Source organism: Lissotriton vulgaris, chromosome 4_1, assembly GCF_964263255.1.
Source record: "Lissotriton vulgaris chromosome 4_1, aLisVul1.2, whole genome shotgun sequence".
NCBI lineage: Eukaryota > Metazoa > Chordata > Amphibia > Caudata > Salamandridae > Lissotriton > Lissotriton vulgaris.
Genome location: NC_141691.1, coordinates 1,941,320,789 through 1,941,345,659, shown reverse-complemented (window position 1 = coordinate 1,941,345,659; position 24,871 = coordinate 1,941,320,789). Strand labels below are relative to the sequence as shown.

At 44.5% G+C, this 24,871-nt stretch overlaps 1 protein-coding gene across 1 annotated transcript in view; it reads left to right on the top strand.

Moving 5' to 3' along the window:
- COL22A1 (collagen type XXII alpha 1 chain) overlaps positions 1–24,871 on the top strand; it is a 994,625-nt gene that overhangs the window by 741,636 nt on the left and 228,118 nt on the right. Inside the window, exons 25-26 of the mRNA XM_086966258.1 lie at positions 5,264–5,317; positions 24,133–24,186. Coding sequence (XP_086822384.1) covers positions 5,264–5,317; positions 24,133–24,186 — 108 coding nt within the window. The remainder of the gene's footprint in view (positions 1–5,263; positions 5,318–24,132; positions 24,187–24,871) is intronic.

Genomic DNA, 24,871 nt, shown 5'->3' with positions numbered 1-24,871 from the left:
TGAATAACTTTTATTATTCTTTTTCACTGGGACCGTCATTTAGGGGTGGGCTGTGAAATGACACGAGCAGTGAAACATTAGTAGACTTTTTAAAAGTCCGAATATCTAGTAGATAATTAGTCTGCCCAAATGTCTAAGGACGTCCACCTTTGGAAGGAGAACAAGAGTTTATAGTCCTCCCCTTTATTTAAATTATTCTTAATCGCCCTTATGTCCGTACGACTGATCATTAGCCCCGCCCATTCATCTCGCTTTGCCCCGCCCATTCATCTCGCTCACTCCTCACCTGCCTTACTTGCCGTACCCCTCTTTCAGGTGCAGCTGCCTCTTAATCGTTATAATAGGCGTCATTTTAACATTGCTGCTGGCAGGAAGAACGCTCACCACTTAATCATGCGGTAATCTGCCGATCCTGGTTTCAAACCTCCGAGAGGCGGACTCTGCCTTCCATTCTTCCTAGACGCTAAACCGAGGACCATTATATAGGTAATAGTAATAACTGTGCTTTACGGTGCTTAGAACTGATGTTGTAAGACACACTATACAGAATGATATATATACAAATGACAGCGAGACATGATGATAAATCGTTAAAAAAGCAAATAAAATAAACTTGGATCTAATGCACTACAAAAAACAACATTATAATTGTTTACGTCTGACCAGATTCCATCGCTTCCATTGATAGAAAAGAAACTGTGAAGGCAGAATGAATGATTGCGTTACAATTTGCGGTCTACTGTTTGTATGCATTCTTATTTGAAAAACCCAGTCATTCCTGATCCGGATATTACGATTGTTGTTGACTGAGTGCCCTCTAGTGTTCATATGCTGCATTAATAGATTTCAGCTGGCTTGCAGTTCCAAACTGTGCGCATTTGCCCATTGAGAACACGAGCTGTATTACCAGCATTTGTAATGCAATCGTTCTCGCCTTTGGGACCTTATACGTATTTAGCCATACAGCACATTACCCTGAGTGCTGCGCATCTACTGAGCAGTTATCAATTGTACCCCAGCTATGAGCCATCTTGAAGGTCAATTCTTTTCCGATTTGCAAACGACAGATTGCGAGGAATTTAAGGATGTCTCATCTGTCACTATTCGGCCCTACTTTTTTGTTATGGTTTTTAAACACTGTTGAACTTGGTTGTTCTATGATCCAGTTCAGTTCTGCATGCGCCCTCTTCCAATGGTTGTTGGCTTGAGGGAGCTGTTGAATTTCTGTAGGAAATGATGTATAACTGCAGTACTGCACCTATAAATTACAAATCTGTCTTTTAATACCACTAAAAAGGATTGCAAAGCTCTTGTTTCTTGACGTTCAAGACTCTTTCTTATAGCTTCACACAAGCCCTTCCTTTATGTTTACTCTTCTGCATGTTTTATTCATAAACTCTTCCGAACACCCTCTCAGGACTCACTGTTAGAAGCTTCAGAGTGATTGGTTTTCAGATGCAAACCACTGAGCTTCCACCCCAACTTGATTTGAATGCCTCTTTTCACAGCTTTATGTATCAACAGTATGACGTATTGTGTGCTTATTTGAATAGCTGTTAATTCTGACACCATATTTGAGCAGTACTCTGCAGAAGAGGGGCAAATCGCAGCTCCTCTCTTCCCTCATGAATCATATCAAACCCCCCCCTCGCCCCGCTCCGCCTTCCAGTCCTCCTTTTCCCTACAGGCCCTTTGTTATAGGCTGGTCTGAGTTCTTCACACCTCCCTATCTCCCTGTCTCAGCTAAGAATCATCTCTTTTTATTCAAATACACCCTTCTCCTCCACATCTATGAATTCTCACTCATGCACCCTTCACAGACTGGCACTCACACACTACGGACAGCAATCTCATACTCTTCAGATACTACTGAAAGCACACCACTCTTCTGGTACTACTGCCAGCACACTTCTAATGCAATTGACAGCACTCTCACACTATTCTCATGCTACTTATAGCACTCTCACACTCTTCAAATACTACTGAAAGCACACCACCCGTCTGATACTACTGACAGCACACTTTTAATGCAATTGACAGCACTCTCACACTCTTCTAACACTACTGACAGCATGCTGCTCTTTTTATTCTAGGAACAACACTCCCACACTTTTTAAATTTTACTGATAGCCCTCTCACACTCTTCTGATATTTCTTACAGCTCACTGCTCCTCTAATACTGCTAACAGCACTCTCAAACCCTTCACAAATTACTGACAGCACTCTCACGCTCTTCTACAACTACTGACAGCATGCCACTCTTCTGATGCTACTGACAGCACTCTCATGCTTTTCTGACACTGCTGACAGTGCTCTCCAGACCACTGAAGTCAAGCTATCCTGGCTGATGAAGGGTGAAACCACAAAACCGGTCCTAGGATGATAGTTTCTGGTCCAGGGAGGACCTGATCTGGCAGTTCGGACTGGACTGTTCACAAGGGGAGCAGGGTCAGGACTGATTTGCATATGGCTGGGTTGAAACTGGAATGGCATGGGGAGCAAAAAACACAATTAATTTAGGCCCAGATCTCTGTTTTGGAGTGAACGTTTGACATTGTGCAGCATTCTGTCCATCAATTGTTCTTTTTGCATCTGAGAATACTGCCAGCACAACCATTAGCACTCTCACACTCATCTGATACTACTGACAGCACCCATCACTCTTATAGTAATACTGCCAACACTGCAATACAACACAGTGAAAGGTGGCAGTCCATAAACTCACATATAGCAAGTTTCATGCTCTTCTTGAACAATTGGACTTTTGTAAATTGAATGCATATTTTTCAGCAGGAGGTGTGTTAAATCTGTCTTCTTATTGTGTTTAGCATAACTTGCCCCTGACGATGATTGCTCCGGCTGTTCAATTTTCTAGTAATACAGTCGCACACTCAATGTTATAGTGTTGTTGACTTGCATTGAGACACATGTCGTTCAGTCTGTACATTGAAAAGCCTGGGAATGTGTCCAAAAATGTTTCCTTACGCAAGCATGTATTCCTGAATCAAACTGCATGAGCCAGTGTGTATCAAATACTAAAAATGCCAATGCCTGTTAACATCTGGAGCACACACACTGATCCATGGGTCTGTGTGGATAAACTGATTATCTGTCTCCCCTTGGACTTTGGAACCCACTCCTGTATCTGCACGGATCAGTAGCAGTCATTGACAGTCTGACTTGATGCACAGGGCACAGTGCAACTCCTCTTCAACTCTACTCATTGAAGTACAAGCAGATCAGCACAGGGAAAGTCCTGCCACCGTTTCCCAAAATGAATAGAATATATATTAGAACATTGGAATGTAGGGAGCTCCATTGAAGACAATGGAGTGCTCCCTGCTTCTACGGGCCGTTATAGGCCCGCAGAGCAACATTCCAATGTGCTACAAAGGCTTCTCGAAGCTCGAGGGGATTTATATCCCCTCGAGCTTCGAGAACCCTTTGTTTAATTTGTTAGAACATTCTGCCCTCTAGTGGCAGAATGTTCTAATAGCCTTATAGCCCTTCATAGCAGGGCTATACCGGCTATTAAAGTCCTGCTGTCTCGTTAAAGTCCCTAGCCTTCGGCTCGGGCCTTTAACGATTCAGCGGGCCTTTAACCCCTTGCGTGCTGATGACAGAACGGTTCCGTCATCAGCTACGGGTGAGCTGTGCTGATGACGGAACCGTTCCGTCATGACTCCGCCCGCGCAAGGCGGAGTCAGCACAGGCGGAAAATACGCCCCGCATGCAAGGGGTTAATAGCCAGTATAGCCCGCTACGGCGGGCTATAAGGCTATATTATATTATTTTCATTGATAATGTTTATTACCCTTTTTCTGAGGAGGGGATGTAATTCATTGAAGATAAAGGCAGCTATGAGGCTGTCCTGGCAGCACTGCATAGTCAATATTAACACGCGTACTGCAGTCTGTCCAACGAATTCAAACAACGCTTATGGTCAATCTCAAAATAATTATACCAAATTTACATGGAGCCTTATTACTAACCACATGGCAAAGAAAGAGAACAAAGAATGGATGTCTAAGGCCATCGATATTGGCTCGCTCTTTCCCCTCACTTGGCAGACCTGGCCTTTATGGCATTCAGCATGGGGTGCATTGTGCTGTGAATGCCAACATAAAGGCTACCCCTTCCTTTACTACACACCAAATGATTCTGGTCTGATGTAGACCAGGATTAACATTTCCGGGTCTAATTCATCAAATATATTCCTACTAATTTATTTCTGTAAAAATGGATTGCAGGGTTTTATGACTTTCCTCTACATTTCTTAAGGCTTGCGACCTTTTGTACCACTCCTCATATTTGTGTTACTCTGGATCATCAGGGTGCTGCTAAAACTCATCAGTGAATGTCATCTGCTCCTCACGCATGGTAATACTCAGGAGCGGCCTGTGCAAGTGAGAGTGGAGCCTTATATATTCACTTTGACTGTTGCCTTCCCATTGTTTCTTATTTATATCTCCCGATCCGGTTTCGAATTCGTTTTCTTTTTATTCATACGTTTTTCTACAGTTTTCCAAATTTGTTTGGAAAGTTTCATGATTGAATTCTTGACTTTAATATTGTTTTTGTGCTCCTTATATATTTTACTCGCATTTTTCAGAGGAACATCTCTTCACTATTGCCCATACCTACCAGGGCTACGCCTAAGATTTCTCATTGAAACTGTTTTTAACTAAATTCCCATGAGGTTAGTATCTTTGAGGGAAGGCGTCTTGCTGTCTTCAAGTGAAGATGCCAGAATCTCACACATTTATTCTTTAATTCATCAGAGCAGAGATTCAGTACTAGCCCTTGTACAACTTTCTATGGAAACACATCAAAATGGGGTTGACATCAATATTCTTGACCAATTCAGTGTTCCTCGCATTGGATGTTCATGAGCGAGTGAAAATGATGGTTGTAAATTGCTTCCGGGAATGAGGTGCTTCTGCTCTATCCAAGTGTATATCTAGGATTTGTGCACAATTTATAAATAAATGTTCTGCATGTGAATTTACAAAATTATTGAGCAAGTATATCTCCCAAATGCAGTAAGCCATTCAAATCTCTCTGGACCTTTGTGACATGGGCACCTGTTCATTAGCCAGACAATAGTCTTACAATTATAAAGTACATTTGATCATCTAATTACCATTCAATAACATTGCCATTGCTCTGTTAACTCGTGTTAATAGTTTTGTTGCATCTTGTAGAGTGAAGGAGGCAGGAGAAGCGGTGACTGGTATGAAATAACATATTCAATTTCTTTCAGGGCTTGCCTGGACCAGCAGGTGTTGCCGGCCCCCCTGGACCCACAGGACCACCAGTAAGAACAAATTGTTGTCAAATAAAATTGTTGTCTAATGTAAATAAAGAACAAATAAGATAAATGGGGCTCAAAAACTTGGAGTTAATTTAATTTACTCAATATTCATGATAATGGACTCAACCCGATTTAATATCTGTTACATGTATAATTGTTATAAAGTGAATAATGTGTGTGAGAAGTTCTAAAGCTCCACTTGTGAGTAGGGGTTGGTGGAATATTCCGTTCTGCCTGTGGAATACACAGAATTTTGGTAAATCCTCGTCACAAGAATAACACAGAGTTCTAGCCAAATTCCGCCAATCACTGCATGGTAGAATTTCTTCTTACATGCAGTTCCACAAAGGTAAGTTGGCAACTGAGAGGGAACTTGGCGTCCCCTAGCACAATTTCCAGTTGCTAGGAGGGCATTTGGAGAGCTTTTTATGCAGACAGGAGCGACCCTTCACTGTCAGAATGAAGAACCGGGTTTTAGAACCCAGCGGCGCCAGGGAAAACGCCCGATGTCTTCGAGTTCCCCTGCCTTGGTAAACAGAGACACAGGACACTTCTTGATGACGTCAAAGACCAAAATTTATTGGCTGCAACCAGGAACAGAGGTCTACGAAGCACACACGGGTGGTTCGCTAGAGACTTCACAAATTCAATGAGCGGAGCCTGGCCTTTTATGCCAAAAATCACATTCCAGAGTAGCATCAATTACACACAAACTGTCCAACAAGATCATGACATTTCAAAAGTAGCGCATGATGACAATCCCATTTTCCGTTGTCCAGCCCACCAGAAATAACCAAGCAAATTCCAACTTTCCTGTTCGATCAAGCCGGACAAACCCATCATAAAACCTTAACCCAAATCAGTGATTATGTGGTAAAGGAAGGAGCAGAAACAGATTGGAAGTAAGATAGAAAAGTGGGTGCAGTGTACTGTAAACTTCGGCATGTCCCGCTCTTTGATCTTTATCTGACCAGCTGCTTAACAAGGAACTGGCTCAGCGAGGTCAGCCTCGGGCAAGGGAGTCAGTTCGGCCAGGTCACTCAGAAGTCAGCTAAGGTGTACGTGTCCCAAGGACTCGCTTGGCCGCAGTCATCGGCCTATGTGAGGGCAACCACACAAAATGGCTGCCGTCCACAAAATGGAACCTGAGGGTTCAGACGAAATCCCTGAATATGTAGTGTTCTCATTGATCGATTAATGCGAAAACACTCGTACACACCGCACTCGTGATTTGCGGTTCGCTGACACCAAAATCGTCTATTTCCGACTACCTTTATTGAACGGGTTCGGAACCACCGAACCTCAGACCCTCAAACTACGGAACTACAGGCCCTCCTTTTTTGCCCTTACTTAGGCAATAAACCCAAACCCATGTCAATCTGAATCTAGGTCTATCATCATCAGACCATCGATATGTTGCTGTAGCATCAGCCTAGTACTTAGTACCTCTCTCTGGACTGGTCTCCTTGCACACGAAGTAGCACAGAGGCCACATATAGCAGGAGCACACTGTACACAGAGACAGAACAGGAAAAGGTTAGCTAAGACCATCCCAATGACCATCAGAATTTTCCATCCCCAAGTGGATATCAATCCCCAAAACCATCCCATCAACGACTAATCTCCTTTATCAAAATGTACAGAATCGGAGATCTTATGTAACTTGGAAATGGCCTGGAAGACTGATGGAGCGTTGTCTGGAATGAAAACGCAGCAGCTCGATTGAATCAGTTTACATACTCCACCTCGGTCTGCAAGTATGACATCAAGAGCAACTCTATTCTGAAGTGTCATAAGTCTATCCGACTGGAGCTCAGCAGTCAAGTTACTAAGGGCACCGGCAGTTTCGACTATGGTGGACTCAACCACTCTTGTCAACTGGCGAATGTTCCTGCTGTTAGCCATCGGTCCCCAGAACGGCAGAAAACCCTTAAAGAAATCTCCCAACTCGTGCCCTGCAGTGTCTTCCTGACTGAAGACACCTTTAGCAACTCTCGTCTTATGGTAATCTGCCGCAACTGTAAAAGTGGGAGGCAACAGGAAGGAAACAAAACATGTGCCCGAAAAGTTAGGGGGCAACCATGTATATGCTTTGTCATAGCAAACAAAACAAGTACCCTTAGCCGCTAGAAATGCTGGGGAAGTCTGAGACGTAAATACATAGGTGTCAGTACAGACGCTCTTCCCTAGCTGAGCTTTCAGATTCTTGCCATTACCCTGCAGACAATAGCGACCCTGATGGGGTACTATCTAAATCGGTGGAGAACTTTTCGCTCGCTGGTTAACACTCAGACTAACTCCATATCCAGTAATGTCCCAACCACTATATGGTTGTTTCTCATCCTTCGGAATAGTCTTAACGGCATTTGTCCCTTTAACCATATCAACTATGCCTCTAGCTAAAGCACTATTCTTCGGATTGTCTTTCGGTGAACGTAGGGGATATACACTATGGGCATAGATGAACATCATTCTATAAGCCCAAATAAGACCATTAAGGCTGAAAGGCAAAATCAAGTACGGATGTACCAGTCGTATGGGGCATTAAACCACAAATCCAACAATTCGTTGTGTTCATAACTAACTGGTGTTGGTGCAAAAGTTGAATAAAGGAATTATTGGCAAATTCCAGTCTTCTAACTACTTCATGTTCAGGCAAAGGGTGAAAAGAATGAGAAGAAGTAGTAGGTGGAGGTGTAGGTTGCACAGTGGGAATGAACGTCTCTTTAAAAGAGAATGTCACATAACCAATTAAAAATATCATTAAACTCAATAGCATAAGTAAGCACAATATTAAAAATCTTTTCCGTGTTATCAGTTTGTGTATCTTATTTTTAAAACTCGTTGTTTCTACAGGTCTCTCCAACTCAAAGAAATCCATCCTCACTAAATATGCTGCTCGCGGTGGTAGGGTGTTCCATGCTAAGGAATGCCTCTGTCAACCCAGGGCAACTCCCTTAGGCCAACCAGAACCTTCGACCTAGTGTCTCGGGCTTGCACTCCAAAGACTTGTCTACCGCAACCCTACAGCTGAACCCGGATGGCGGTTCGAAAAACAAAAATGAGTAGTTCCTCGGAGGAGAGTTAACCTGTAAACAGAAAAAAATCATAAAATCTTTATTTATGTTTTATTAGTCCCACGACTCTTGGTCACAAATTATAACGATTTTTCCCAGGCAATGTCTGTTCTTTAAATAAAAGCTCAGGCTCAGTAGTGTTCAATCGATTTAAAGGAGGCACAGCTTCTTGCAGAAGATCGTCACTTTCTTTCTCAGTGTTCGTTCCAATCAAACGGGCATCGCTGAATGGAAAAAATCGTGGCACAGTTTCAGTTTCAGAGTCTGGGAATCCTTCCTGGACCCACCGGTCGTACGGTAAAGGCAACGGAGCCCGTTTGCAATGTACGCCGTGGATCCAGTTTTTCTTGCCTTGCACTCGAACTGCAGAACGTGTAGACAGGAGGACCAGGTGTCCAGCGGGGCTGCTCGTTCTTGCTCCGCTGAAAGTTCTTCACGAAAACCCAAGCGCTGGGTTCAATGGCGTGGCCTGGATCTTCGGAAGCCTGTGGCAGGCTATCGTAAACCTGTTGATGTAAGACACGCAATTTAGCCGTCAGTTCGCGCAAGTAATCAAGTAACACAGGGTTTTCAAGCTCACTAAACTTTGTTGGTCTTGGTAAGCCCCAAATGTTCGCCGGGCGACCAAACACAACCTCATACGGACTCAAACCCATTCGTGAATGCACAATCATTCTTGTGGACAAGAGCGCTAAAGGCAAAGCATCTGGCCATTGCAAACCAGAGCTCGCTTGAATTTTGGCCAACTTTAATTTCAAAGTGCCATTATAGCACTCGACTAAACCAGCTGATTGGGGGTGATTTGCAGCGTGGAACTTCTGCCTAATTCCTAATCCCTCGCATACTCTCTCTTCAGTACTTGACCCACAAATTCACTCCCATTGTCACTCCAGATAATTCTCGGGAAACCAAACCTAGGGAAAACTCTTTGATTAGGGTTTTCGCTGTGGACAAGGCAGTATTGTCCTTCAAAGGATAAGCTTCCACCCATCTAGAAAAGGAGCAAACAACCACCAAAACATATTTCAGGTTGTTGCACCTCTCCATGTGGGTGAAATCTAGCTGCAAAGCCTCGAACGGATATGTAGGAGGAGCAAATTGACCAGCATGTGTTGGAGTTCCCTTACCAGGATTGTACATCAAACATACCATACAGTTCTTAACCAAGTTCACTGCACATTTGGGAATTCCTGCATTCTGCCAAACCGGAGCCAACAATTTGCAAATCCCTTTCACGCTAATATGTGCCATCCCATGAGCCATTGTAACAACTGGAAGCACATACGCTTCGGGCAACAACCATCTTTGATACTCAGACAAATCAGTCCAACAACCATTCGAATCCAATCTACCCTTACTTTCTCTCCATTCATTCAACTCTTTCTCTGTAGCTTCAGCTTGGATGGATTTCACACTTTCAATTGTATCTTCACACATATTTTTCTCTGGAACCCATCTCGCCGGACCTGCCACGTACATTCGGCTCATCACATTTCTCGCAGTTTCTTTCGCAACTTCATCCGCAAACGCATTTCCGCGACCAACATCATCCGTAACTTACTTATGGGCACTGCATTTCACAATCGCTACTTGCAATGGCAAAGTGAGTGATTCAAGAAGTTCATTCACCAACTGTCCATGCTGGATCTTCGTTCCATGCGAAGTCAAAAACCCACGTTCACGCCACAATATTCCAAAACTATGAGCCACACCAAACGCATACTGACTGTCAGTGTGCACATTCACTCGTTTTCCTTTCGCCAAGACACATGCTCTCGTTAATGCAATCAGCTCTGCTGATTGCGCTGAATTATGTGGGATACGTGCAGCTTCAACAATCGTATGCAAAGTCGTAACAGCATATGACGCAGTCGTATCACCATTCGGAAGCTTAAAGCACGAACCATCAACCCACAAAGTACCATCACACTCTGGAAGAGGAGTATCCCTAAGTTCTATCCTCCCTTTCGTTTCTTCCTCAGTTCTAAGAAAACAATCATGCTGTTCTTCAACATTGTCTGTCTCAACTGAAATCGGCAACAACGTGGCTGGATTCAACGTGTTGCATCGTTTAATATGCACATGACTCGCTAACAAAGTCAACTCGTAACCCGACAACCGAGCACTAGTTAAGAGCTGTGTCTTGGTACGATTCAACAAGGTATCCGCTGCATGTGGAACCATTACAATCAATGTATTATCCATAACCAAACCAGCAGACTGTCGAATGGAAACAGCTGCTGCTGCTGTCGCTCTCAGACAACTCGGCAACGCTCTTGCTACCGGATCCAAAGTCGATGAAAAGTAAGCACATGGACGTTGCTTATCGCCAAACTGTTGAGTCAACACTAACAATGCTCATCCCTCTCTCTCGTGCACATACAATGTGAAAGGCTTACTGTAGTCGGGGGTACCCAACACAGGAGCCGAACACAACGCATCGCGCAATTCTGAAAAGCTCTTCTGACATTCCTCAGTCCAAGGAATAGGATTCGGAGTATCCTTAACAGTAAGAGCTATCAAAGGCTTCGCTAACAAAGAAAAATTAAGGATCCACTGTCTACAGTACGACGTAATACCCAAAAACGCACGTACTTCTCTCTGTGTCGTAGGCACACTCATTTTCGCAATAGCTTGAATTCTTTCTGGGGTCAGTTTCCTCCCCTCCTTCGATAAGAGGTGACCTAAGTAGGTTACTTTTTGTCGACAATATTGCAACTTAGAGAGAGAAACTTTGTGATGAAAATCAGATAAGTGGCGTAACAACGAGAAGGTAGCTTCTCTACAAATCTCTTCACTGTCGGCAGCAACTAGCAAGTCGTCAACATATTAAATAAGGGCAGCACCATCTGGTAAAACCAACAAATCAAGTTGCGTTTTCAAAGCTTGGCTATAGATCGATGGACTCTCACAATAGCCTTGAGGAGCGCGCTATAAGCGGAAGCTTCGTCCTCCTAAAGAGAATCCAAAGATATCTCTACTCTCCACGGCAATTGGGATGCTGAAGAAAGCATTCTTCAAATCAATCACCGAAAACCATGTGGCTGTAGCCGGGATCAAAGTCAACAAAGCGGTGATATCAGGTACGACAGGAAATTGCGGAACAACAATCTTATTCACCTCGCGAAGATCGATCACAAACCTATAGACAGGAGGCTGTGAAGAATCAGTTCTCTTCAGAACAGGCAAAACGTGACTATTGCACACATTACCTCTCGTTTCCTCAATCACACCCTTTTCGATCAGATCGTAAATGATCGCCAAAAGTGCTCGCTCACCATCACTCGAGATACGATACTGTGGAATACGCGGTAACTTAGCATTCGCCTTCAATGTCACAACATAAGGTGGAATCTCCAAGAGGCCTACATCATTCTGACCAATAGCCCAAAGTGAATCGGGCAGGGAAGACAATTCAGGTGGAAGTCCATCTTTAGATATATACATCGGATAGATCACTCTCTCACCTAACGTAAGATGTACTCCTGACGGAGAACAATACAGCGTTGCATACAATCTTTTCAACAAATCCAATCCCAACAACTTCTCACCACACCCTGTAGTCAAAATGAGGGGTTCTTCGAATCGACGAGGTCCAACAGAAAGAGGCAACGGAGTAGAAATCGGATTCGTAACCGGGGCGCCAGAAAAACCTACTGAAACATTCTCAAAGCCAGACAAAGGTGCGCCAGGGAGTTTAGAGTGCATTTTAGAACTCTTCGTAGCACCAGTATCTAACAGAAAAGGCTCTGACACACCTGATGCAATCACTTCAACATAGGGTCCACTCTGATCTACTGGAACTGAAACAACTCCCTCTCTTTGTCTATGGCTGTCCTAGCAATCATTACCATCCACTTCCTCACCTTCAACGTAGTAATCGTCCGTATAGTACTGTGCTGTCCTACCAGATGACCCATTCTGCGGATCAAAACTATTCATCGAGTTCTGTGGAGGCAAAGAACGACCATTTTGTCCGCGACCTCTACCTCTAGGCGCTTGTTGAGCACCTCGACCTCTCACACCTGAAGCACCATTTGTGCGCTGTAACAAAACCGGACAACTATTCTTGAAATGGCCTTCTACTCTGCAATACGCACACTGATTAGGCCCATACGGAAAACGTTGTTGAGAAGACTCGTTCCTTTGCGAATTTCTCGAATATTGCTGATTCTGCTGATAATCACGTTGATTATTAGTACGGGTGGATAAGCTTGTTGTAGAAGAACTTTAGTCTTCAATTCCTTAGTCTTCTTATCCGCTTTCTCTACCTCATCTTTGTGCCTATTTTCATAGTACTGGGCTGTAGCTAAAATCTGCGCTGACGTGGAAACAGCCCGAGCACACTCAGAATCTTTCAACTTACTGCACAATTCGGGAAGCAAATTATGTACGAATTTGTCGACGAACAATCTCTGGCCACCCTCAGTACCCATATCCTGACCACTATGATCTACAAAGGTCTCTTCAAACCGCGTGAAAAAGTCAGACACCGTTTCATCTTTCTTCTGCTTGCATGCAGACAACTTGTCCCAATTAACACGCACTTCAGGCATCAAAGTCTTCATGTAAGTAAAAATCTTACCGGGGAGTTCAGTAATCAAATCCTCAGGCTTAGCGCCACCTACTTGTCTATTATCGGCATCTCTAAGATTAACTTAAGTGTCACCTAATTCTTCCGCGTGATCCGTATGATGAATCTTTCTCCAAATAGGCTGTGGAACAACATTCCCAAACAGCATGTCTATGTCTGCCAGATTCATGATGCATGAACCCACAGTCTGAGTTAGCTCCTTATAGTACCCTACTGGATTTTTGCGCGGATCAGGCAAAGACTTCTTAATAGCTAAAACTTCAACACGCTTCCAAGGAGCATGTACCCAAACACGCTGAAAGTATGGCGGAATTGTTGAATTAGCAGCTGCATCACCAGCGCTCCAAACTGGAGGAACCTCACGCATCGGATATTGACGCGCTGCTCTCCTAACTGACGAATCAGGCTCAAACAGTCGCTCAGAAGGAGTGTTGCTACGAAACGACAATAAAGTCGCAACTGCTTTCTCAACATCCTGAGGACCCACAACGGTCCCTTTCGCAAATTCGGAACGTATACGGTACAACTCAGTAGGAGCTTTACCTACTTCTTCAACCCATTGTTCATGGAGGAACACACACATCATCTCAAAGATGTACCGTTGCTTTGGTGCCTCCCATTGAAGGAAGACATCCATAATACCCTCAAGATCATACTGTGTAGCATATGTAACCCATTTACGTGCCATGTGATCCAAAACTATACGTTCATCAATATTAGGAAACTGGCTACGTGATTGTCTATGCTCATTAACAGGAGACATACCCAATTGTCCCAACAAAGGAGAAAAGAAACCAGAAACTGCAGCAGTTATTCTCTGTCTAGCAGAAGGAGAAGGTGAAAGAATAAGAGAAGACGGAACAATAGTAGAAGAATCCAAAGTCGGAACAGAAGGAGTATTATAGATAGGCATAGGAGTAGCAGACGAAGGGGGAGGCAAAGTAGGCGGCCCCTGAGGAGGCTGCGCCAAAGGAATAGTAGCCAACGGAAGAAGATCTGGCTGTGGAGGAATCGCAGGTGGCAAAGCAATCGGAGGTTGCACAGCTACAACTGGCGGCAGTGGTGCCGTAGCATTCTGTGCATAAAGGGGTGGCGAACTTAGTAAATGCGACATTAAAGGATCTTTCGCAAGATCTTTCTTGTCTTCCTGCTCTTTAAGCGGCAAAACTGGGTAGCACTTATCTACCGCTAATTTCCTAACCCTAAGCATCTGTTCGCTCTCTTGCTCTTCCTCATTATCCCTAAACGCTATAGCAGCTTGCACCATTGACAAACCCCGTTCTCTTTTATTCTTCTTCGCTAATTTAATTTCTTTCTGTTTGGCTTCTTTGCGCCATATGCGGAAAGAGTCAAACATTGCCGGCCGGGCTTTCTTCTTGAACAGTTTACCTTCGAGATTATCAAGAATCTCTGTTTCAAAGGTACCGTAACGGGGCCACTTTAGGACACCGTCTTTCTTTGTATAGTTTACCCAGATGTCATTATAGCCAATGGGACCCACAGCATGCTTCACGTAAAGTTCATAGGTCGGAGTTCCAATCGGAGGTACCAGACACGAATCCTCCAAACGGGAATCCTTAGAACAACCACAACTAAATATCTTTCCAAGTCTGCTAAGACCAGGCATCTTTGCTCACTAGTCTAGTTTCAAACTTCAAGGGAAATCTCAAAATGATAGCCTCGTGAATACACAAGTCCCTTGGCTTTAGGGCCTGCAGGTACCAAATCAAAGCGATCCACAAAAGGATGCCAAACAAACTAAGGACTGGGAGACGCTCCACTCATACTTAACTGAAATCTCAATGGCGTCACCAGAAGACCCGTCTATCGTCTTGCTCTACAAATCGTCTATGGCTCCAAGACAGGGCGACAGTCAGGGCAGCAGTCCTTCGTAGCCGTCGGAAAGCGGGGAACCTCGCAGCAAAAACCTTCGGACCACGACGACATACAGGGGTCGATGAAGTGGCAGGCCTTCCTCCAGAATTTCCACACAAAGCTCTCCACGATCTTCGGGCTTGGACCGGTACCGCTGAAGTCGCCCCACTATGGGCGCCAACTGAAGAACCGGGTTTTAGAACCCAGCGGCGCCAGGGAAAACGCCCAATGTCTTTGAGTTCCCCTGCCGTGGCAAACAGAGACACGGGACACTTCATGATGACGTCAAAGACCAAAATTTATTGGCTGCAACCAGGAACAGAGGTCTACGAAGCACACACGGGTGGTTCGCTAGAGACTGCACAAATTCAATGAGCGGAGCATGGTCTTTTATGCCAAAAATCACATTCCAGAGTAGCATCAATTACACACAAACTGTCCAATAAGATCATGACATTTCAAAAGTAGCGCATGACGACAATCTCATTTTCCGTTGTCCAGCCCACCAGAAATGACCAAGCAAATTCCAACTTTCCTGTTCGATCAGGCCGGACATACCCATCATAAAACCTTAACCCAAATCAGTAATTATGTTGTAAAGGAAGGAGCAGAAACACATTGGAAGTAAGATAGAAAAGTGGGTGCAGTGTACTGTAAACTTTGGCATGTCCTGCTCTTTGATCTTTATCTGACCAGCTGCTTAACAAGGAACTGGCTCAGTGAGGTCAGCCTTGGGCAAGGGAGTCAGTCCGGCCAGGTCACTCAGAAGTCAGCTAAGGTGTACGTGTCCCAAGACATCGCTTGGCCGCAGTCATTGGCCTATGTGAGGGCAACCACACAAAATGGCTGCCGTCCACAAAATGGAACCCGAGGGTTCAGACGAAATCCCTGAATACGTAGTGTTCTCATTGATCGATTAATGCGAAAACACTCGTACACACCGCACTCGTGATTTGCGGTTCGCTGACACCAAAATCGTCTATTTCTGACTACCTTTATTGAACGGGTTCGGAACCACCAAACCTCAGACCCTCAAACTACAGAACTACAAGAAGGCTGCAGCTTGAGTAGGAAATCTGCGCAAAATATCGCAGATTTTTTATGTAACTCTGCGGAATTCCGTAGAATCAGATTCCATGAGTTCTGCCTACCCCTACTTGTGCTGTGCAAACAAAATGATGGATAGAATGCTGAATAAATCATATATTCACTCCCAGTCAAGAGATCTGGGTTACATCCATTGTTCTTTTTCTCACCATGCCTCCCCAGTTTAGACCCAGCCATATGGAAATCAGTCCTGACCCTGCTCCTCATGGGAACAGTCCAGCCCGAACTGCCACGCCACGTCATCCCTGCACCAGAAACAAGCCTCCTAGAACCGGTTTTGGAGTATTACCCCTCATCAGCCAAGCTAGCTTGAACCCAGTGGCATAGTGAGCAAGGGACCCAAGTCTAGGCATCCCCAGCTCACTTAGGGCAAAAAGTGCTACGCAAAACAAATGATGGGCAGAATGCTGAATAAGTCATAGAGCTGGGTTAAACCCATCATTATTTTGCTCACCATGCCACCCCAGTTAAAATCCGGTGATGGCAAACAGTCACCAGCTTTACATGGAGGTAAGTGAGAGGGTACAACAGCTCAACAGACACCCAGCAACATAAAAACATGACAGTCCAACCCAGTGTTTCTCTTACGAAAAATAAATAAGTACTTCAGTACACAGACACAATAATACATATTATCACAAAAGCATCAAATACCCACTATGCAAGTGCAAGACTAATACAACTAAGCAATCTGGAACTTCTGAACTCTACCCCCACTTCCACTTTCATACATTACAGGCGTTCAGGTGTGTAAAACAGTGCAGATGCAGTTTTTCTCCTCTTTAGTTATTAGCAACTTTAGAGCTGTGTTACACCTGTCACCCAGAGGGTGGACATCCCCCAAACGTTTTTCCTGCGTACCTCCTCTTTTTTCTGTATCTTTTTGTGGGCTTTAGGACTCTGAGTGCTTTATGTTATGTTATGATGGTGATTTATATAGCGCACGGCTACTCGGGCAGAGTGTCCCGGCACTGTACAGATCTGTAGAGTGAGACAGAGCAGAGACCAAGCACACTAAAGGCTGAAAAGCCAGGTCTTAAGGCTTTTCCTGAAAGACAGGAGATTGTCTGTTTTTCTCAGTGAGAGGGGGAGCTTATTCCAAAGCTGCGGGGCACAGGCTCTGTAAGAGCGACCTCCAATGCGTGCGTGCTTTACAGATGGAACGACAGCTAGGGCTTGAGTGGCTGAACGTAAAGATCTAGCAGGATGATAGAACTGAACATGTTTCCTAAGATAGACTGCACCAGTACCGTGCAAGGATTTAAAAGTCAAGGTCAGAGTCTTGAAGATGATACGCTTCCTCACCGGGAGCCAGTGCAGTGCATCAAGGAGGGACGAGGTGTGGGATCTGCGGCTTAGGCCAAAAATGGCCCTCGCGGCAGAGTTCTGTACAGTCTGTAAGCAAGCTAGGAGGTACTCTGGGACACCTAAATAGAGCACATTGGCGTAGTCGAGCCTGGATCCAATCATTGCTTGTACAGTAATTCTCCTATGAGCCTGCGACAATAGAGGGAGGAATTTCCTGAGTGTTCGTAGTAGGCCAAAACATTGGCTGACTAGGGTAAGGATCTGGGGTTTAAAGGTAAGACCATTGTCAAATTTGACACCCAGATTCTTAGCGATCGCAGTAGGGGAAGAAGGAGGGTGCATATCTGCCGGCCACCAAGATTTCCATTGGGTATCAGGAGAGCAGCCAAAAAATAGAATTTGAGACTTGTCTGAATTACATTTGAGCGGGTTCTGCTGAAACCAGGAGAAGACCGCCTCCAGGCAGTTTTAATGGAGTCACCTGCAAAATCGGAATTCTTATCGCAGGTAAAGAGCAGCTGTGTATCGTCAGCATAAGACACAATACGCGCGCCAAAGGTCTCCACTAGTTCAGCCAAAGGGGAGAGGTAAACGTTAAATAGGGTGGGACTTAAAACTGATCCCTGTGGCACTCCCACATCAAGTGATGGAACTGTTGCTGAAAAAGGTGGTAACCAGATCATTTGTTGGCGCTCGGTAAGGAAGGACTTAAGCCAATTGAACACCGTCCCTCTGATTCCAATCTCATGAAGTCTAAAAAGGAGCCGGTTGTGAGGGATGGTGTCAGAGGCCGCTGAGAGATCGAGTAATACCAGCATTGCCTTCCCTCCGCGATCTGTCACTTCCTTTATAGACTCAGTTACCTCCAACAGTGCAGTTTCTGTACTGAGGTTGGAGCAAAAACCTGACTGCGTCTGATGCAGAATGCCATGAGCTTCTAAACTTTTGATAAAGTGGAATGTACATGTTTTTCTGCAAGTTTGGCAAGGGCAGGAAGCAGAGATATTGGCCTATAGTTGGAGTGTTCTAGGGGGTTCAAATTAGGTTTTTTTATAAGAGGGATGACATGAGCCTTTTTCCAGGCCTTCGGTACCTCGCCAGAGGTGAAGGAGGCATTAAGAAGAGGGTTGATCAAAGGATTAAGAACATGGGCCATTTTGGAAGGGATTTTAGCGGGGCAGGGGTCAGAGGGAGAACCGGATTTCAGTTTTTGTAACAAATCAAGCGAAGCCTCCGACGACAGATGTGGAAAATCTGAAAGAATATAGGTGTCCTGTGGAATGTTCATAGTAGATGAAAGTGGACCAAGATCTATAGCAGGGGCAATGGGCGGAAAAGATGCCTGGATGTTAAGAATTTTATTGAAGAAAAAGCTGGCCAGCTGATTGACCCAGGATTTGGAGGGAGAGAATTTAGGGTTTGAAGCAAGGGGGGAAGTGAATTCCCTGACGATTTTAAATATTTCCTTACTGATGTTGCAAGCTGAGTCAATTCTTTTAGCGAAAAAAAACTTTTTTTGCCATTGTGATTGCTTTATGATAGGTCTTAGTAAGATTTTTAAACCTTATTTTCAGGAGGGCATCATAATTTTTTCGGCACAATCGTTCGGCTTTCTTGCAGCTTTTCCTAATCTCGTGAAGTTCGATGGTAAACCAAGGGGCTGAGATACGTTGAGATGTTATAGATATGGCAGAAATGGGCGCTAATTCATCAAAGCGTTGAGCGAGCCAGGACTGAAAGCTAGAGAGATCCTGCTCAAGGTTGCCGGTTAATTGACAAGTATGGAATGCCAAGGACTGCTCCAGCATATCGGTGGTAACACGGTGGAAAGGACAGAAAACCAAAGGTTGAGTGCCATTTTCAGTACAGGTGGATTTAGAAAGACCCACGATATCAAAGTTTAACAGGCAATGGTCTGACCAAGCCACAGGAAGTGGTGGATAAGATTGAATAGACAAGGAGGAGAAGACTTGGTCTAACAGATGACCTTTATTATGGGTTGGTACAGAAAAATAAGGTAGGATCTCAAACGTGCTAGTAACATCACTTAATTTGACAGAGTCGCTAGACTCAGGTTCGTCCATATGGATGTTGAAATCTCCAAGAAGAAGGTGCTTATATTTCATTGCAAGAGGGGATAGAGCCTGATGGACTTTATCACAGAAAGGGCCCAGGTGGCCCGGTGGGCGATAGACCAATAGACTGGCACAGGAGTGGTGCGGGGAGAAGGATAGGCAGAAGCCAAGTGGATCAACCCCAGGAATGTTGTCAATTTCAAGCACTGAGCAGGTGTATCGCTTGTCTACCACTATCTCCACTCCTCCTCCTCTTCGTAACTCTCGGTCTTTCCTAACAATATAGTAGTTAGGGGGGAGGGCAGTGGAGATGTCGGGACTGGAGGAGTCACATAGCCAGGTCTCCGTAAGAAAGAGACATGACGGCTTCCGTTCTGAGAGTAAGTTGAAGAAGTCAAGGGCGTGCTTGCCAAGTGATCGAGTATTTAAAAGCATGCATGGGTGCATGTGGGCCTTCACAGAGGTCTCCCCAGCAGTATTATTTAAGCCGGAAGTGTCTCGTATTGAAGACGAAGTAGTAGACGACCATGCGCAAACCTCACAAATATGTCCGACATTAGCAGGGTCACATAGATGTTTAGTACACCCCGAGCTAGTGATATTCCCAAAGCCTAATTAGAGTGGCGCGGTCGTAGGCAATTACCCTCTCAGCGGTGCAGCCTAGATGAGCCAGGCCCACTGCAGGGCCGGACGCCTCCAGGACGCGGATGGGCGCAGACGGGCTTACCTCAGGCGCACCTCCGGCGCGCATAAGGCGCGCCTGCTGCACTCGTCCACTGCACGTCCTCGGAGGCATGCTGATCATGTAGGGGCGGAGGCAGGTCACCTGACGCTAAACACTAGCGTGCCAACCTACTTCCCCCAATATGGCGGCCGCGCTAGAAGCAGCGTCCAAGATCCAGCGTGGAGTCAGGTAGGTAAACAGTTACTCACACACGCTGTGAGATCTTCTTTCAACACGCGCTGTGGAGACAATGCCCAAAGTCGGCAAAGGCTAGGGCAAAACACACAAGCCACAAGTTCAAAAATGCAAATAGCAGTAGTAGATCACGCTAATTGCAGACAAACAGAATTTCAGCATAAATTTTAAAAGAAGTGTGCGTGTGTGCAAGTTCCCGCCTGAGCCTCAGGAACAGATCTGAGACGGCGGTGAGAAGTTCGACCTTTAAGGTCACCTGACGCTAAACACTAGCATGCCAACCTACTTCCCCCAATATGGCGGCCGCGCTAGAAGCAGCGTCCAAGATCCAGCGTGGAGTCAGGTAGGTAAACAGTTACTCACACACGCTGTGAGATCTTCTTTCAACACACGCTGTGGAGACAATGCCCAAAGTCGGCAAAGGCTAGAGCAAAACCCTCAAGCCACAAGTTTAAAAATGCAAATAGCAGTAGTAGATCATGCTAATTGCAGACAAACAGAATTTCAGCATAATTTTTAAAAGAAGTGTGCGTGTGTGCAATTTCCCGGCTGAGCCTCAGGAACAGATCTGATGGGCAGTGCTAAAGCGCATGTGCGTCTTCCCTAAACATGGTGACATTGGTGCATGGGGACACAGAGGGGCTTTTTTATCATGCAGTATTTATTAATAAACAATAAATATTAATGCAATGTATTTTCTGAGAATGTAGTTCAAGTGTTCACAAGATAAGTGACAGCAGGGTGACGTGACGGGTGAAGGCAACTTTGAAAATATATACATCGCGTTGACAACAAAAGAAAGAGACTCCTGGGTGTAGTTTAAACAATTAAAAGGAGTCTCTTGTTGTATAGGTGTCGACGACGTTTCGAGCTCACTGATTTGAGATCAACATCAGGACAAAAGTTGTGAGCCTGAAGAATCTATAAGAGAACGGTAGAAAGAAATGTATTGAAGTCAGTCCCTGATTCATTAGTTATAGAACAGTAATGTTGAACTAGTGCTCCCAGTTGGTAAGAACAAATACCAATGAGTTGATTTATTCAACAATTAAAGTCATCAATTAAAGTCACTTAAGGTAGTAATTAAAAGAAGGAGACGCAGTGACAGTAATTCAAGCGTTATCCTAGTGCTTACACATTAATGAGTGAATCATCAAAAGTAATAAGTAAACATGAATTCAATTCAGAGGAGAAGATAAATTACCTCGAGGTCACACATTACTCCTTGTTCAATAAAGGTACAGGGTTAAAGTAAAAAAATGCAGACAGTATGTGCCGAAAGAAGAAGAAGAAATTTGAAAAATGGTAAGTAGATTGTGCTAAGTTGACAAAGACAGGCTCTATGAGTAGATGAAGGAACTACTTACTAGGCAGCCAGAGTGAAGCCGGTGCCTGGAAGCGAGTGGTAGGACTCCGGAAGGAAGCCGGTGCTTGCTTATACCCCAAGAAATGGGGCGCTGCTGGGAAAGGATACCCGAGTGAGGCGGGACATAAGGAAAAATTGTGCCACTACTTGAAGTTAAATATGAACATGCCACTTAATTAATATACAGACGGCCACGACAAGGTGGCCAGTAGCCAGGGGCATTGATTGGCAGGTACGCTGTTAATAAAGAAGCAGAATCGTGAGAGGTCTGTACAGGGAGTGCAAGGAGAGAGTAGGGCATATCAAGGTGCCTCTACTATGAATGAATAACCATAGGGCAACGTACTGAAGTAAATTACTAGTAGTCAATGTAGAAGGCACGATTTCCAATTATCGGCCATAACGAGAATAGAAAAATGTTCACCGCAAGTTGGTGTATCCATGGTAACCCTATAAGGAGCACAGGTACTGGACATTAGATGCTAAGCAGAACCATAGGTATGCGGTTAAAGTAAAAAGTCATGCCCCGTCACTTACTTCATCTTTAAAAGACCACGTGAGTCAGTCTATGTCGGGTGAGAAGGGCAGCCGCTCCGTCTTGATATCTCCTTCACTTGAAGGCCGTTGGAATTGGTGCCAATCGGAACTGATGTAGTGCCATTCGACACCGCAACAGTGCCGATCTGAGGACATCCCTGCTTTGCTCGATGCATGCGCTGGACCCGACTGCAAGGTTTGACGATGACGTATGCCTGCTATATGAGGGGTTCAACACCAATGCAGTATCCAACTGCGAGGCTTGATGACGATGCTTCAACCCGACTGAGTGAATCGGAACTAACACATCGAGTATTCAATGCAAATGCTTGATCCATCCAAGGTACTTTTTTCAGCAGACTCTACATGGGTCCTGCCTGCCTTCTATCGTGGTTGGCCTGAACTTTGAATTTGTCATGGTCCAGCGCAACCTTAAGTAACCCTTTAGCGCTATTTGACTCTAAGCAGTACTTTTGATTCATTCTTTAAAAATCCATAACTCCAGTTCTACTTATTGGATTTTTATCGTTTTAGTCTTCTTTTATTTATAAAAATAGTCTCTATTCTCCTAAACCTATGTAGAGTATTTTTGTGGTGTTTTCATTGGGTTACTGTGTGTTTGAGTGTGTGTTGCTCAAATACTTTACACATTGCCTATTTAAATAAGCCTGACAGCTCTGTGCCAAGCTACCAAAAGGTGAGCACATGTTAGCTTTTAGTGTGTATCTAGCTTACCCTGAATAGGATAGTGGTCCCTTCTTGGACAGGGTGCATACCTCTGCAAACAAGAGACTACATTTCTAACAAGCTGTGTAAGCATTCAGTCTCTCACACCTTCTCTGGGCTAAGGTTGATCGTAGGTCAGCATCCCACTCTGTCTATGTACACTGTACATTTGGCCACTGCAGTTGAGTCTTAGAGTTGCCATGTTCAGAATGCGAAGGGGTAGGGCACATGGCAGCATCCTGGAGGTAACCGTGGCTTTTCTTCAGATGGCAGCCTAGTTCAGGGCATGAAGGCATATTCAGCAGGTGGGCCCCGTGGTTGCAGTTGCCTATTCCTTCCAGACCCATGAGTATTAGTGATAGTCTCTGTTCCTGCCAGGCATGACGCAGTGATGCTGACTTCCTTCTAGGTGCAAGCCCCAGGGTGGCAACTTGCCAGCAATGTCTTGGTCCAATCAGGCTTGCTGAGAGTTAGTGCTATGGGTAACAAATTCAGAGCTCCAGCACACTGGTACAAAGTGCCTTGAGGCAGCAGCTACTTCTTCTTCTGGGTGGCATAGCCAGAATGGCACATATTTGGTAGGTGCTGGGGCTCCTCCCACCTTCAGCCTACCAGCAAACCCTAGTGTGGGCACAGCACATTTACAGTGTTCTTCTTCAGGAGTATCTACTGCTCTGGAGCCACTCGAGATGTGCCATGGTCACACCAACAACAGTCTTTTGAGGCAAACAAACCAGTGGCAGTTTTCTTTAGTGGGGTAGGCAAATTAGGGATGATGATGGTATTCACTCTGGTACAATTCAGCATCAAATACTTCTATTGGGAATGCCGAAAGTTATAGAGCCAGAGATGCCATTAACTTCAGTATTGCGTTTGAGAGTTGTGATGACTCACGCTATTTAGGTCCTGTTCCATGTATTGTTATGATGGACAGCAGAATACTACAGATTATATGTATCCATAATATCATCACAAACAAAAAATACACCTCAAAGTAGAATGTAGCACCCCCACAATTTCAACTCATTAACGTTTTAAACCATTCACCAATACCAACTATCAAGCCACCTTCAAATGTAGAAGAGGGAGGTTTGATACATCCCATATTCGCTTTAACATGGATGAATCAGACCATGTATACCCACTGGGAAAAAGTAAAGAAACATTTGTATATATTATTTTGTGTTAATCTTAAGAAATTGTATGTTCTTAAATGTTTTTCTTTTTTTTTTAGGGTCTGCCTGGTGAGCTTGGATTTACTGGCAAACCAGGGCTGAATGGCGAACAGGTATGTATTCTATAGCATCTGTTTCAGAATGTCTATATCTTATTGACAGTCGCTGGTGGGTTATGATTTTCTTTTTACAAAGGTATGCAAGACTTGAGGACTTCATTTATCTTAATAAGATCTAGTCAATTCTGGTGTTGAGAATGGTGATGATGATGAATATTACGATGATGATGATGATGACGACGACGACGACTGTCTTGATGGTGAATATGGAGATGCTGATGAATATTGTGATGATGATGATGATGATGACTGTCCTGATGGTGATTATGGAGATGATGATGTTGATAATCATGCACCTGTGCATGTGGTTATAAGGAGTAAAACAGTAATGAATTGGAAAGAGCTTTAAGTGATGGAGGATTCATACTGTTGACTGTAGGAGAAGACTTTCCTTTTGCCACACTCAAGCAAACTTTGGTTGTGTGTACTTACCTTAAGGAAAGCATGAAAGCAGTATTCTTTCCGATCTGAGCATACAGTCTTGTTTTCCAGTGGGATTCAGAAAGGTGATGCGGCTCGAGCCCACTGACAGCAAGCCTGAATGAGAAGACTGGCTTGATGTAAACCAGTAACATGTACAATATATTCTCCTGCTCCAACCCACAGGTGTGCACAACTAACAATATAAGCTTACGCCTCCACTAGAGCAACTACAACTACACACTGATGTTCTGCCAAG